Below are 17,501 nucleotides of genomic sequence, written 5' to 3'. Positions count from 1 at the left end.
TTAAAACATAAAATTATAGACATACAAAGACCTATTATCCTGGTTAACTAGTTCAAGCCAACAGCCAGAGAGAGAAAATCACATTCCAAACAATAACTTATTAACCTGGTTAACTATTCCAATTTACTTAAAAATAAATGTAGAATCATTTAACCTACCAACAAATTAAAGGGCTCGTAGCTTTCACATTCCTTTAACCGAAAAGGTCTCTACGTCGTGACATGAACAATGCAAAAACTTAAAACTATGCCAATGATGTAAGTTGTAACATGGTACAAGCATTAGAATTATGGAGATAGAAATGGCAGATGTGGTTAAAAGGGATACTCAACCCAACCTATTTATTTCAAGACATCAAATATTTTGAACAAAATTTAATACTTGGCAACATCATGGAGAAGTAGGTTTGTCGTATGCAGCTATATTTTGTGGCTCACATTCAGTTGAAAAGAGACGAACAAGTAAAGCTGTGCTACTGCTACAAGTGACTGCTCCACATAAGCCCCACCTGACAGCTCTGGGAAATGTTATGCGTGGACCGTAGTGTACCCTAGAGAGAGTCCAAAATGCTAAAGCTCCCCCAATGCAGAAGATGCTAGCCGTCTGTCTCATCATGGCTGAGCAGGGCTTTGCATCTGGCCTCATCAGCTCCCCATTAGACAAGCCAAAGAACTGCCTCAAAGACATCTTCTATACCTTCAATACTTTACTGTAATTGAGAAATACAACCAAAGTCCAAGTGTGAAACTGCAATTTCTCCTTACTACTAAGCTTCTTTCTCTGTTGAGCATTGGAAAAAAAAAACAGAATTAGTAGTAGAAAATTAATTGGTAACTGAAGCCCTTTTCCAGTTGGCTAAAATTTTCTCGTCATTGTTAAAGAAATTGGGAATTATTGCTCATTTACCACTAACTCTTTAGCTTTCACAATTTTAAGAGCACGTATGTAGACTCAGCTATCTAATTGAATAGTCAAGATATAAAAACTAACCTTAATGGCTAACCCAACTAGTCCTGGCAAACTTTTCCTAACTACCCACTAAGAACTACAAATAAATGTATAGGAACGAAAATCTGAAAAATATATTTCATAACATCCATATATGCATCTGAGGACATTGGATTTTATACCATTTACCATTCTCTCCATAACAATCAATGCCACCCAAAATCTCAACTATAAGAGAATTAATTTTTATTTTCCAAAACTTCAAATACAAAAGAACAAAGAAATTTTTCCTTTTTTTTTTCTGAAATTTAGAAATTGAAATCATGCTGCAAATCAAAATTAACCACATTGCATCCAACCCCATTTACATTCTCAATTAATGTGATAAACATATATACCTATCTGGAAATCTATTAGCCTTCAATAAACACGAGAGGGCAGCACTTGACTTGCTTTGACGCTAAATGGCCCACATTGAAAGCTTATATGACCAATATGACTCAATGACTTTGATAAACATTTTGGACCACTATGCAGATTTTCCTAGGAACAGTAGGCAGCTTCATGCACTGCCCGTTACGTACACAGATTTCAGATGAAGTGAGGTCATTTTCAAGTTTTATAGAGTTGTACGCTTGTTATGACATCGCTGGGAAATGTTTTAAATTAGTCATGTCTAATAAATTTTATGTTTATGGTCCAGTGGTGGATAGTTAATAGTTTTAGTTGAGAAATTTAGGTACAGTTGTGGAGTCTGTTTCAACAGTATTTGCTCAAAATAGGAGAATTTATCATATAATCACAGAATTCTTTTGTTTTTATCATGGACATTGAGAAATAAAAAGAAGGGGATTTTTGGTTTGGAGGTTATTCCAACTCCCATTGCCTGTCTGTAAAGGAATTTTTAATCCCTGCTGTGAAAGACTCTTAATTTCTGCCCTACGGAGTTGTTTTGCAGATTTTGGCGAGAGATCCAAGCTGAGAATACAGAACTGTTTATGTCACACATTAATGACTCATAAAACACATTGTTGGAGATTCGACTTCTTACAAAGTACATTTGTTAGGGCTAGAGGCCAAGCTTCAATAAAAAAAATCTCTTTATCAATTGATTTTCAAATCATAATTCACGATCACTTCGAAATCACTTGGAATTGGAAATTTTACCAAAACAAACGGGCCGCCGTCGAGAGTATCCGATCCGCAGACAGGTTAACCTTCACACGAATAAATCTTTCAGCGAAACCCAGCTTCAAATCGATTCCTTCCAGCCAGAAATCCTCAATGACTGCAATCCGTCTGTCGTCCTCACCATCCGGCCAGGTAATTGCTTGAATCTACTGCGTATTATCGGTAAGTATCAAATCGATTTCATAACCTCCGCTGTCGACTGTGCATTTTTCGTCTTTGACTTAGTTTACTCATGCAAATCGTATTGTAAGTCAAAATCGAAATACGTTATGTTTTAATTAGATTATATTTTAATGCTTTAGATTTAGGTTTTTATTTTTTCAGAAAGAAAAAACTTCATGATTTATATTAAGAGAATATGAAAGTCTAGATACATAAGAGGTCAAAATGCCATTAGGCGCAGATATTCAGAAATCAGATATTGTCATAGGATCATAGCATGGATGACTAAGAAAGATCAAAATATTGAGCGCATAGCTCCACAAGATCTCCAGGGGAGATATCCCACAAAAGCAAGATAAAAACAAATCTGGATACAACAAAATTCCACATGAGAAGGAAACATATGTTGCCAGGACAGATATTAATCCACAAGAGGCATATAGCCCGAAATTCTGAACAAGATGGAGTCAAGGGGCAGACAGGAATTCTGGAAGATGTGATCATTCCTCCACTTCCAAAGGAACCAGCAAGTAATAACGAAAAGAGAACGCCAGGGGGGGCGTTGCGTGCTCCACCACCTGAAACCATCCTGAACAGAAGGAAAAACCCGGTGAGTAAAACCATAATTTAAGGACAGTTCATACCAGATTGAAGATGTTGCGCCACATTGGAAGAACATGTGTAGATTGGATTCAGCATCGTTGAGGCACATTTGACATCGACCCGGACCCTGCCAACCTTTTCTTTGAAGAACCTCCCAGGAGAGATTTCAGACGTAGGTTAACTTTAGATTTTAGTTTTATTTTAAGGATTTTTTTTATTTAAATATAACATAAAAATAAAAAGAAAAGGTTTTCATTTAGGATTTTATTTTTCTGATTTAGTTTAGTTTTTGGTTTTGATTTAGATTTTAATTTAGAAATAATATTTATATATATAGTTTAAATTTTTTTTTTTTAAGTTTTGGTCTAGTTAGGATTTCTTTTAAATTTATTTAAAAAAAAAAAATTGGAAAATTTTCTCTTTTGCCAAATCCATCTATTTTCAGGAAATTATCATGCTAAGAATTCAAATTTATCGATGCGGAATGAATGTTTATCTGTACATGAATGATCATCTTAAAGATTAGTTGCATATGGTATCTGGTTAATGATTCATGATTTATAATTGCGTTGTTATTTCCTTAATTGCTGGGTATCGTTATTGAGATTTGGTCATTTCAAGATCTTTGCGGTTTTAGCAGATAATCTTGCGTTGTTTCGAGTTATTTGATGACAAATGATTGCTGTTCATGGTCTATAGTTCTATATCATCTAACAAGTAATCGTTTAAATATCAATCTTTTAAGGCACTGGTCTGTTAATCTAATAAAATCTATTTAGTGTTGGTTTCCTTTCGTGTCTCCCAACCCAACTGGTTCACAGTTGGTCGTCCTTCCCTACAGGGTCTACCCCCCTTAGCCGCGGGAGACAGGCTTAAACGGAGAGATAGGGGATCAGAGTGACAGCCCCCGATCTGAGCGTTGTCGTGACAATTTGTGCGACAACATTTTTGGCGCGTTGCCGGGGACAGAGTTTTTCTGTTCCTGGAGTTTTATCGACATTCATTTTCTCATCTTTCTCATCTCTCATTTTGAGCTGGCAGATTCAAACTTTGGGGTTATCATTTGGATATTTTATTGCCTTATTTTTCGCCATATCAGTAGCATCTCTTCGGTTTGTTTCTTGTTTGGGTGGCGACTCCATTTTCTCATTTTTTTCAGACAAAAAGCTTTCCTCATATCTGCTTGGGGTTACTTTTTGGATCCTAGAATCAGATTCATTGTTCAAGTGGCGACTCCACTTCTTTCATCTCTTGATTTTCTTGAGCAGAGATCTATTTCTATCATCCATCTGATCCCTTATTATCCATCATGGGTTATTCATTTAAACCATGTCATTTTACTGACCGTCTCCATGATTTTCCGGAGGAGGCCATTTCTAAATTACCTATATTCTCGAGTGGTGATTCAATCGCTGTTAAAAGGCATCTAGGCTTGTTGGCTCGTATAGTGATCATATATTGTAGACCCCCTCAGTTTAATCATGAAGATATCAAAATGCGTCTTTTTGTCTTTTCTTTAGAGGGTGATGCCTTGAATTGGTTTAATAATTTTCCTAAGGATTCTTTCACTTCTTTACAAGACATTGTCAATGCTTTTAAAGATAGATATGATAATCCAAACAGCTTGCCTTCTACCCCTAAAATTGTGCAACAGAATGAAGGTAATTTGATAAAAGGTCCAGCTGTCGGTGAAAGATTCCAAGACGATTCTTCATATCAGAATGTGTCATCCACCTGTACTATTGCAGATCAAATTCATGATAATGGAAAAGCAGGGATAAGTGACAACGAAAAGGAAGATCAGAAGCAAATTATACAAGAACTAATGATGCTGGTGAAAAATATGGAGAGCAATCAAAATAATTATGTCAATGATGTGAAAACTTTATGCACACACCTTGAAAAACGTAATAGGGAGATAGAGATTATGCAAAATCAGCATGCTAAAGAAATTGAGGCCATGAAGACTAATCATGAAACAGAATTTAGATTCATGCAAAGCAAAATGTCAAACTTAGAGGAAAATATGGCGACCATGAAAGCGGATCATGATAGGGAAATTAATTCTATGCAAAACAAGTTATTAATTATGGATGAAGAAATGACTATCATGACGTTTGATCATAATAATCAGTTGGCCACCATGCAAGCAAATCACAAAGAAGAAATAAACTCCATGCAGCATTGCTTGATGGACATAAAGGAAAAGAACGATAAAGTAATAAAAGATATGGAAGAAGACCATGCCAGGCAAATCAGTGCTATAAAGGTTGAACACTCTAGTCACATGGATGCCATTAAAATACAGGTTCAAAAGTTTCAACAATGGTCAAAGGATGAGAGAAACCAGGGGACATCAACAGATCAGGAGCCTTCTCATTTGTCGCAACAAGTTCCATCTTATTATGAGGAGGTCATTGGTTCAATTGAAAGATGGTTAATTGAAGGTGATCCAGATAGACTTAAAAATGATAAAGATCAGACGCAGGATAAACGCGCCGCCGTCGAGAATATCCGATCCGCAGACAGGTTAACCTTCACACGAATAAATCTTTCAGCGAAACCCAGCTTCAAATCGATTCCTTCCAGCCAGAAATCCTCAATGACTGCAATCCCTCTGTCGTCCTCACCATCCGGCCAGGTAATTGCTTGAATCTACTGCGTATTATCGGTAAGTATCAAATCGATTTCATAACCTCCGCTGTCGACTGTGTATTTTTCGTCTTTGACTTAGTTTACTCATGCAAATCGTATTGTAAGTCAAAATCGAAATACATTATGTTTTGATTAGATTATATTTTAATGCTTTAGATTTAGGTTTTAAACTTTATCATTTAGATTTTAAATTCATAAAAAATAAAAAGGGTCAGACGTAGGTTAACTTTAGATTTTAGTTTTATTTTAAGGATTTTTTTTATTTAAATATAACATAAAAATAAAAAGAAAAGGTTGTCATTTAGGATTTTATTTTTCTGATTTAGTTTAGTTTTTGGTTTTGATTTAGATTTTAATTTAGAAATAATATATATATATAGTTTAAATTTCTTTTTTTTAGGTTTTGGTATAGTTAGGATTTCTTTTAAATTTATTTTAAAAAAAAAAAAAAATTGGAAAATTTTCTCTTTTGCCAAATCCATCTATTTTCAGGAAATTATCATGCTGAGAATTCAAATTTATCGATGCGGAATGAATGTTTATCTGTACATGAATGATCATCTTAAAGATTAGCTACATATGCTATCTGGTTAATGATTCATGATTTATAATTGCATTGTTATTTCATTAATTGCTGGGTATCGTTATTGAGATTTGGTCATTTCAAGATCTTTGCGGTTTTAGCAGATAATCTTGCGTTGTTTCGAGTTATTTGATGACAAATGATTGTTGTTCATGGTCTATAATTCTATATCATCTAACAAGTAATCGTTTAAATATCAATCTTTTAAGGCACTGGTCTGTTAATCTAATAAAATCTATTTAGTGTTGGTTTCCTTTCGTGTCTCCCAACCCAACTGGTTCACAGTTGGTCGTCCTTCCCTACAGGGTCTACCCCCCTTAGCCGCGGGAGACAGGCTTAAACGGAGAGATCGGGGATCAGAGTGACAGCCCCCGATTTGAGCGTTGTCGTGACAATTTGTGCGACAACAGGAGGTAACCGACTTTGAATATTGATGATCATTGGGTCCCTCAATTCAGAATGTGAACATTCTCACCTTCATGCCTTGTTTCCCAACTCGGAAATTGTTTAAACTGGTGCATTGTTCCCACTGGGCTTGAACACATGCAAGGAATCCAGGGGCATTGACTAGGTTGTAGATTTGTTGCTAGTGGACATCACCTACAGAGGCTGGTTGTAGCCATTCATGTACAGAGCATTGTCTTGGCATCTCAAAGCCAACAAATTGAACCACTAGAAACAGAACTGGATATGCTTAGAACTGTTTTGATGAGTGGGGTGCTCCATTGTCGAGAACTGGCCTTGGTTTTCATAGCACTCAAATCAGTGAAGTCTTGAAACTAGACCTGAACATAGAAAAGAGTTGCTGGCCACCATAAGCAAGTAACCAGAAGGGTAATGCATCACACAAGCACAACCAACCTCATATGCCTTCAGAAAAATAGTGAGCAAAGGTTACATCCTGTCCATACTCTATAACCTTCAATGCTTACATAAATACAAGTATGTAGTTTTATAAAGTACACAAATAAAAAATATGTCCATACCAACCAACACATTTGTCTCCTTTACATAAGAAATCATGGTGTTGTCCATGGTTTCAGACTCAACTTTCATCTTCAGTTTTACTCAGAGTGCGTCTATTAGGGCCATTGACAGTGTACTATGCCCATGTTAATGCAGGGAAGCATTTCCAATTTTCCCCTACCAGGAAAAAATAGAAGATAGAAGGAAATATAAAGTGAAATAAAGTGGAGATCAACTATAACAGCTCAAAGTCAATAGTATGTTGGGCATTTAACTTTGTTAGCAATGCAGGATTTTCAGTTTGTTAAAGTAAAAAAATTAGAAGCATTATGAGCCGTGACATAATAACAAGAGCACAACATGATGTGTGTGTTCAAGTGTGTGCACCTAGACTTGTGCATTTCATTCATTGAAATGCAAAAGAACCTAACAAAAGCTTTGATCAACTAAAAGTAAAAAGTAATTTTCAAAACAGATCCTCCAACTTATATCCCTGAGTTTTGTCAAATATCAGTTGTCGATTATCTATTTCCCATTACTATTAGTCATGATTCATGGCACAATCAATTACATTGATTCCATCAACACAAGGGTTTTGTCATAGACATCTGCTTTTAATTAGAAGTAAATTAACGTACGACCTGATTATTCAAAGAGGGTAAAAATTCTGGATTATTAGAAGAAGGTTATAGATTCTGCAATTTGAAATATACCTCAAGCATACAAGGTCTGATTTAGAGGCCAAAAAAGGATACCTTGGTATAATGACACCATGTATGAAAACCTAGAAATTCAATCAGTTCTGTTTCAAGGAAAAATGAAAATACACATAAGCATGTGTATGGCAGCACTCAACATCTGCACTATGTCTAAGTCTAACGTCAAACCAACTATGGATCTCCAATGTATCCACCCTAAAAAATAATTGTTCATCGATTTAAGCCCTACATATACATATTCAAGATAAATTACAATAAAAGTCCTACTACATTTACCAGAGTCTTGGTGGAACATTGCCCGAGTGTCATGTGGACTCCCCTTGCCTGTGGTGGTTGTTTTTATGATGCCCTCTTAAATGCAAGAAGGTTAATGAATCCCAGTGGCATATTCCTTCATTGAGGATTTCATTCCACATTGATATGGCTACCATTGATGTATAGAGATAATAACAAATAAAAATTTAACTGGAAATGTCATAACTCATGCATCAGTGTTCTTATGAAAGCTATGCATGTCACCATTTCAATTGATGCAACAGTTCAGTCCAAATTGGTCTTACAAAAAATTCTCGCTGATGGAAAACAATAGAAAAGGTAAAAGCCAAGAATAAAGATAGATCAAGACAGTGGTATAAACCTGAGTCTGCTCCAAACTTGGTTAAACCTGATCAAACTTGCCAACACTGAGAAAATTTGACCTAGGCTTGGAGACTCTGACCAGGACTCCATGAATTTGATCAAGCTTGACAGAATTACTCAACGAGTTTGACCACGTTTATCATTTTGATAGATAAGACTAGTATTATTTTGTCTTTTTATAACTGGAGTCATATGTGGTGTTTTCCCTGAAATTTTCTAGAGCCTCTTACTCTTTGCCTTTGTCAAGTCATTCCAAAGTCCAAGTCATGTAACTAAGGCATTGAAAATCCTTGTGATATTTGCCGACAAGAATGAAAAATGATAATGCTACTCTTTGTTCAGAGTCGGCCAGATTGAGCAATTATAATTATGCTGCTCATCAACAGGGGAAAATTGTAGTGGGACAGAATCTTACACTCCTGATTCTAGAAGAACAAATTGTGGAAAAATGCATGGAAAAACTTTATAAATTAAATCACACAAGGAAGGCAGCATCATGAGACAAAGTAGCAAAGCAAATCCAAGTTCTGAAAACTGCTTATGGCAGTGATGATAAAAGCTAAATACACAGCAGAAGAAAACTAAATAAGAAACCCACAAATAAAAAGAATGCCATTGAAATTTGGAATTTTTAGATATTGTGGTCTCTTGCTAGCATTAGGGAAAGAAGTGTGAACCTTATCTATCTTCTTTTCATTACTTGCCAACACTGAGAAAAATTGACCTAGGCTTGGAGACTCTGACCAGGACTCCATGAATTTGATCAAGCTTGACAGAATTACTCAACGAGTTTGACCACGTTTATCATTTTGATATATAAGACTAGTATTATTTTGTCTTTTTATAACTGGAGTCATATGTGGTGTTTTCCCTGAAATTTTCTAGAGCCTCTTACTCTTTGCCTTTGTCAAGTCATTCCAAAGTCCAAGTCATGTAACTAAGGCATTGAAAAGCCTTGTGATATTTGCCGACAAGAATGAAAAATGATAATGCTGCTCTTCTATGAAACCGGATTCGTCCAAAACCCTGGACGAATCCCGAATCGGACGAATCAGACACGATTTTGTCCTGACACGTGTCACTCTGCACGGATTCGTCGTGTCATCTTGGGGCACGTCGTGTCCAGGGCGTGTTCGAAAAAAGGAAAACGTGTCACGAAATTTGAGAACGAGTCCTGGTTTCTGGTTAGTTTTTCGGGCTGCTGCTAGGTTAAAAAGCGCTGTTGTGTCTCCCATTTGACCGCAATTGCAAAGGAAACACTGAAACAGCGATTTGGCAAACCCGATTCACGAGTTGCAGCGAGGAGGACCGCATTGCAGGTTAGTTTGCAATTCACTGTTTTCGTTTTCAGTTGTGTACAGCCGCCAGCATGAATACCACCAAGCCGGCAAGCCCACGATTAATCTCTTACTAAGTTACTGGTATATATATATATAATTATATACCAAGTTGGTGAAGATTAGGACGAGCAGACATCAATGTATAACAACCTTGCAAACAGCCCATGAAAAAAAAGCATGAAACATAAAACAGGTAAATGGTTGAGGTAGGAAATATGAAAGTAAAGCAAATGCTAAAGAGAAACAAAGGGAAATGTGACAATGCATCCTGAACAGATTTTGATGGATATGTCTGGCCCATATCAGTCATTACAGGAGCTAAAAGGAAGAGACCATAGAGATAGGATAATGCTACAAAGGATGCAAGATAATCAGCAAGTTGAAACTAACAGAATTCGGGCATTGAAGCAGGCCATCAAAAACAGTTTCCATGAGAATCTGTAGTGGATGGATTGAAATCAAATATCAATAAGAAGATAACATGCGGGACAACAGATAAAAATGCATATCAGAAGTTAAAGAATCTGAGCAGATACTATCCTTTGAGTAAGCAGGGCAAAACAATAACTTCTGCCAATTAACTAGAAGTTAATGAATTTGAACAGATACAAAACTTTGGGTAAGTGGGTCAAAGCAATAACTTCTGCCAATTGACTAGATTAAACCATAAATGAGTCTCGGTAGAAAAAATTTCAGGCACCCATCTGCAACTCAATAAATATTGGCAACTTTTATATTGAAATTATGTGATTAATGGTTAACAAATTTGGCACCCTCATGTTCCATACAGAAATATATGAAGGACATCAGACATGCACGCTAAGCAAGATTTTGCTTGCACACAAATCTAGATAAACCAACATACATTACCTGAAGAAGCTTCAGATTGTTGAGAAATCAATATAAATTAAAATTTGTATAAGAAATATGCTAATATCTAATTTTTAATGTATATATATATATATATATATATATATATATATATATATATATTTAAATATATTATAAATATATATATATATATATATATATATATATATAGATATATTTTTTTTTTTTTTTAATAAAATAATATATAACGTGTCCTGTTCCGGGGGTCAGCGTGTCCCGAATCCGACACCACGAATCCCGAATCCTACGTGTCCCGAATCCCCGTGTCAGGTGACTTAGCTGCTCTTTGTTCAGAGTCGGCTAGATTGAGCAATTATAATTATGCTGCTCATCAACAGGGGAAAATTGTAGTGGGACAGAATCTTACACTCCTAATTCTAGAAGAACAAATTGTGGAAAAATGCATGGAAAAACTTTATAAATTAAATCACACAAGGAAGGCAGCATCATGAGACAAAGTAGCAAAGCAAATCCAAGTTCTGAAAACTGCTTATGGCAGTGATGATAAAAGCTAAATACACAGCAGAAGAAAACTAAATAAGAAACCCACAAATAAAAAGAATGCCATTGAAATTTGGAATTTTTAGATATTGTGGTCTCTTGCAACTGTGGAGTATATATCAGATTTCAAAGCATTGGGTCAGCAATCAACTGTGGATCTAATTCAGATTGGAAGCATTCCATTTCATCATTTCCAGATTTCCTGTAACATGCCAGAGATTGTTTTATTTTTAGTTTATTGTTAGGATTTCATTCCTTAAAGCTAGTAGCTTTATTTCTCTGTAAAGTTGATCATTTTCAATGTAATAGGGGTTGGCTTTCGGGCCAAAGGGAGTAGTCTACCAAAAATCAAAGAAAAGGGTGTTGATTGCTTTGCTAAACAAAATCTAACCCATGTAGCATGCTTACAATAAATCCTCACTTAATTATATTATATGACTTGTCAAGATCAAATTCAAGGAAGTGAGCCTTCTTACTCATCTCCCTGGCCAATTTGATGCTCTGCAAGGAGATAATATTCTTTCTTATGATTTTGGAAGCTTGCGACTTGAATCATTTTCTTAAAATGTTTGTAATAACCTTGTGGGAGACATTGAGGAGGGTTATAGGCCTCCAGCCTCAAATTTCTTGGCATAGTAACATACTACAATGTTGACATCATCATAGTTTTATATCATCTCATGACACAAATGATTGGGAAATATAGAAAATATATTTTGTTAAATATTGATTGAATCTCATATCAAGGTTATAGTGTCTAAGTCACCTTTATGAAATTGCTGAAGTGATTTGCCTCTCCATCAACAAACTCTGGTTGATCAAAGACATGTTCACATATTTTACAAACCTAAATGTGAGAACTAGATTGAGATTAAATGAAGATGTTCAATTCTGTGTACAGTTTCACCCATTGCTTATATACTTGTTTTAGTCCTTTTTAGCATTCAGTGAGTGAATTAGTGATCTAAGGTACCTTTTCTTTTCTTTTCTACTTTGCCTTATGGACCAGCATTGATCTCTTTTATATTTGCCTATGAATGGCTTGACATTGGTAATTCAACTATATGAATGAGTTATAGCTCATATTTAGCATGGCTCTTATTGATTTTGTCTGTATATCATTTAGTTGTGGCACGGTAATAGAATACGGTTATTTGATTTTCTAAAGCATTAAACAAAGAGAGTGATTTGGTCACAAAATGAGAAATTTTGAATAATAATTCTAACGGTGCATCCATTTTCTATGGCTTCATTTCAAGCTTAAAAAGTGTATGTTGTAAATTTGTAACTTCCTTTTGTATCTATACACTACATCTCTGGAAGGGCAGGAATGGAAGTGAACAGATTCTTGAAATCTGCAAATGAATCTTCAGAGGAACAAACAGTGTTGTAGTGGGTAATAGACTGTCAAAGGATTTGATAAAGTCTGCGGATGAACCAACGGTGTTTTGGAATGTATTAAGTGAAAAGCGAAGCTATGTGAGCCAGAGGGGAGCCGTCGAAAGCTAGACACACAAACCAGTGGCGCCTCTATGTATTTTGAATCTGCTCCTTTGGGCACTCATTTTGTAGTTCATGTTTCAAAACCACCTGATGCTTTAAACAAGCAAAATGCTCAAGATTTAATTTGAGTTACTCTTCCTCAAGGGAGAATACTCCTCCTGGTAAAAGAAAAAGGTGTTGTGTGACAACAGATAGGTGGCAAAATTTGCGTTGTTTAAAGGATATCTAACAGATTTTCAGGGAACAGCTTCATGTCTCAGATTTTATGGAGAAGAATCAGCAACTGTGGAGTATATATCAGATTTCAAGGCATTGGGTCAGCAATCAACTGTGGATCTAATGCAGATTTGAAGCATTCCATTTCCAGATTTCCTGTAACATGCCAGAGATTGTTTTATTTTAGTTTATTGTTAGGATTTCATTCCTTAAAGCTAGTAGCTTTATTTCTCTGTAAAGTTGATCATTTTCAATGTAATAGGGGTTGGCTTTCAGGCCAAAGGGAGTAGTCTACCAAAAATCAAAGAAAAGGGTGTTGATTGCTTTGCTAAACAAAATCTAACCCATGTAGCATGCTTACAATAAATCCTCACTTAATTATAGTACACATTTTCAGGTTAAGTTTGTGTTATGTACTATCGATAATTGTCATATTTGTGCCTCTGGAAACATATTAATCTCGTTAACTGAGTTTCTTTGAATAAACAACTGTTAGTTTATTTTATCAGTTTACATGGAATGTTAAATTAAACAAAGCCATAGTAGCTTTAAACAGGTGCATTTTTCATTATTCATATACATTCTTGGAAAACACCACTTTGAAATCAATCTTTGTTTGTGTTAGATATGGATAATGACCTAGATGAAGCAATTCCCTTAATGACCTAGATGAAGCATATCTATGCCCTCTTAATTCTGACGTCATGGAATCTAGCTATATCTGAGCTCAGATAAATTTATTAGTCGTACAAGAAGACTTCATTAATAAATCTAGGGACTTCAAGTTCTGATGTGTAGTGATTTCACATCTGCTTAATAGGGAACTATTTCAACAGCTCTTTGAAGTTTACAGAGATTTGGTGTCTTTATCAATCAATAATACTTGATAGCCCAATTGGGTTTGATACATGTATGCTTTATGATTATTATTGCCAGGTCTGAAGGCTTAAGTTATGAAATCATTCGACCACAGATGGCCACATTTTGAAGATTCTTGGACCGGGAGGCGATGAAGGAGCAGGAGAGTCGGCTGCAATCGGCGGGCTAGGGTTTGCAGGCGAAATAGCAGGGAGGGCTGGAAGAAACGCGCGTAGGGGAAACGAGCAGGAGAAGCCGGGGTTGGAGGGAAAGGGATAGTAAGAAACCCTAGCACAGGAGCGGAAGCTCATAAGTCAGTTTGTGCTGAGGGCAAAAATGGAAAATCGGCAAGGGAGGGGAGAGATCCCCTCCTATAAGAATATCGTTGCAGGAGAGGCAAGCGGCAGCGGCAACCAGAACGATGCCAGGGAGAATAATAAAGAAGCACCAGTGATGGGCAATTTGTGGCAAATGAAGACCGGAGGAAAGTGCTCACCAAGGGCTCAGAAAAAACCTAGATACGTAATACCCAACAACAAGCTGGAGGAATACAACAACTACATGAAAGATCATGCACTGATCTGCAACTTCGTAAGGTATTGGCCTACTGAAAAAGAACTACATAGGTGGATTTACCAAAGATGGAGGCCAAAAGGGCACATTGAGCTGACACTAGGAGCAAAAGAGTTTTTTACAGCCATATTTGCGAATCTGGGGGATAAAGAAAGGGTTTTCGAGGAAGGGCCATATTTCATGAACAATGCAGGACTATTCATGAAGTACTGGGAAGAAAGATATAACCCTGATAACGAAAAGATGCTGGAAGCCCCCATCTGGGTCAGACTGTTTGGATTACCAGTGGAATTTTGGGATCCTGAGATTATGGAGGGGATAGGCAACATGATTGGTGCCTTTGTCAAGGTAGCGGAAGCAACGAAAAAAGGCAAGTATACATCATATGCAAGATTATGTATATACATGAATATAGTCGAACCTCTGCCGGAATACATAGAACTAGAATATCATGATGAAGTATGGCAACAGCCATTAGATTATGAGCATATCCCCTTCAGATGGAGAAGATGCCATGAGTATGGACACCTATACAGACAATGCCCATTAAACAAGGAGGAAGAATACATAAGGAAAAAGGAAGAACAGCAAAGGGAAGCAGAGAGAACTGAGGAGTCAGACAAGGGTTTCCAACAGGTTACCAGAAAGAAGAAAGCTGGTAAAGAAGGTCTAAAAACACAGACACAAGCGAAATCACTGAGTATCGAAAGTCAGAACAAGTTCAAAATCCTCCAGGAAAATAGTGAAGAGGGTGAGGACAAAGTGGAAGAGGAAGAAGATCCAGAGAATGAACCCATGGAAATAGTCAAAGAAACCAGAGAGAAAGACACAGGAGCAAGAGTAATGAATGAAGAGGAAGCTGATGAAAAGATAGAAATACTAACTAACCAAACCCAAATGGAGACGGAAAGCCAGAAGGAAAACGAGGCAGAGGAAGAAAGGATTATGAGACAACTAATTCAGGAATGGAAAAACTTGGATGAAAGATTCATACCAGATAGTCAAAAACAATTATATAAGGAGGCATTTCAAAAATACAAAGACAAAAAAGGGGAGAATATGGATAAACAGGATATCACATCAGGAGAACAGGAAAGAGGTCAGATGGGAATTGGCGGTGCTGGCAAAAGCAGCAGGAAAAGAGGGAGGAAAACGATGAATGAAACGATCCAAACAGTTGGCGAAGTATTGATAAACTCAGGTAAAGTGATACCTTTGTCAGAGGTATTTTTCCACTCCTCCAAAAGTTTAAAATGATTATTATCAGTTGGAATATTAGGGGTCTGAATAGTAAGGGTAAGCAGAGATATATGAAAGAGAAACTTAGAAAAGACAGACCAAGTATTATGATCCTCCAAGAGACAAAGATCACCATGCAGCAGATGGAAGGAATAATCAAAAACAGCAAACTCCAATACGAAGTCATGGGACAAGATGCAATCGGATCAGCGGGAGGCATTGCAATATTGTGGAACCCAAACGAGATAATTTTTGAGAGTTGGACCAGCATGACCAGAATCCTTACAGGCACAGGAAGAATAGCGGGGACGAAGGAAAGGGTTATTATTTCAGGGGTTTATGGTCCTCATACTCCGGGAGACAGAGAAAACTTCATTAAAAATATGCAAGCAACTCGAAGATTACATCCGAAGACAGCATGGATTGTAGGAGGAGATTTCAATTTAATCTGGTCTCTAGAAGAGAAAAAGGGAGGTATAAGGAAAACAGATCAATATATGGAAATGTTCAATGACATGATAGATGGTCTGAGGCTGGTAGATTTACAAACTATCAACGGAGTCTATACATGGAATAACAGGAGAGGGGGAAGGAATCAAATAGCATCCAGATTAGATCGGTTCTTGTTGACACCTAATCCGAAACGGATGGGTGAACTGGACAGTCATCTAGAAGATGAACTGATCCGTTTTATTTTTGTATATAAACATGAGTTAGTTAATGAATAAGATCATCAGTTCTTTTCTCCCGCTCAACCTGGAGTTACCCTGGCCTGACATGGTATCAGAGCACAGGTCCCAGAAATAGCTGTAACTCCTCTGCCAGGTTTCTGCTGCCTCATGAAACCTCTGTCCTGAGAGACTGCGCATCCGTTTTCTCTGAGAGACTGCGCATTTTTTTTGTATAATTGTTTGCCTGAATTCGCTGCCCCTCTCTGCACTGCCTCTGACCTGATATATCTGTCAATATTCCAACGCGTATGTCTGAAACGATTTGGCTACTCTGTCTCTGTCGCTGCCCAGAGATGCATGTAACCGTCCAACGCCTCTATCCAGCTGCGTAGATACCATAACATCCGCATGCTCACTCATTTGCCCGTTTGGCTCACTGGTTTCCGTCTGCCATGTGCTTGAGCAGATTTCCTTTGAACGACTGATCATTCCTTCATTCCAGGTCTTCGATACCCATATGCTATTCACTAAAGCTCAAGCTCTAAACTGCTCTAACGCCTGCGCAAATATCTGCAGCAGTTGCCTCGAAGCCACCAGCGGCACATATGATTTACAATATGGAGCTCGGAAGCGTTGAACCCTGGTAACATGAAATCCAAGATCCGCTTGCTGTCATCTTCAGTCTTCTCTCTTTTGTTTGAACGCTCCGTTCCTTCGCCCTCTCGGTCGCTCAAAACCCTCGACAAGATCATTCAAAACATTTCTTATTAATTTGATCGGATAAGGAGTTGGCAGTGGCTTTCTTTTTCTGCTAAATCCATTCCGACTTTCGACCTGTAGCTCCATATCCTTGCCGAAAATAACTGCGATTCTGGACCAAAAGAGAGCCATTCTGGACAAACAGAAAACAAAAAAGGTCGAAGGGTTTTCGAAGGTCGAAGGGACTACAGTGGTGCCTCCACGCAGAACGTCCCTACACATGCCGGCAGGGGGGCCAATCCGGCTCGATTTCGCCGCTGGAGCGGGTGGAGAGACTTGCTTCTGAGAATAAAGTGATGCCTTCATGCGCAACAAAGATGCGGCCATTGGGAGCGGTAAAGGTTTGACATTAATATATTTTCACTAAGGTAACAGAACCGGCAGCCTAGAGTCGAAAGCCTGGGTGATACTTAATCTCTGCAGCTCTTGCACGAAGTGATGCATAAGGATTCTTGAGGTAACCAAGCAGCGGAACAAGTTATTG

General features: G+C 37.3%; 1 protein-coding gene across 1 annotated transcript; it reads right to left on the bottom strand.

Annotated features, from left to right (window-relative positions):
• Positions 1-253: 253 nt before the first annotated feature.
• LOC149246680 (uncharacterized) lies at positions 254-2,399 on the bottom strand. The gene is made up of 2 exons (XM_089455736.1): positions 2,116-2,399; positions 254-780 (listed from the first exon to the last, which is right to left on the bottom strand). Exon 2 carries the CDS (start codon positions 685-687, stop codon positions 391-393), a length of 297 nt encoding a protein of 98 aa, XP_089311862.1. The 5' UTR covers positions 688-780; positions 2,116-2,399; the 3' UTR covers positions 254-390.
• Positions 2,400-17,501: the final 15,102 nt, after the last annotated feature.

Source organism: Pinus tabuliformis, chromosome 7 (assembly GCF_031772625.1).
Source record: "Pinus tabuliformis cultivar Carrire ecotype Pingquan chromosome 7, CPIR1, whole genome shotgun sequence".
Lineage (NCBI taxonomy): Eukaryota > Viridiplantae > Streptophyta > Pinopsida > Pinales > Pinaceae > Pinus > Pinus tabuliformis.
The sequence above is the reverse complement of the archived record's forward strand: the minus strand, read 5'-3'. Positions and strand labels throughout refer to the sequence as shown.

Bases quoted from the DNA above. Each gene is read 5' to 3' on its own strand.
- LOC149246680 (XM_089455736.1), bottom strand. From the start codon at position 687: ATGTCTTTGAGGCAGTTCTTTGGCTTGTCTAATGGGGAGCTGATGAGG.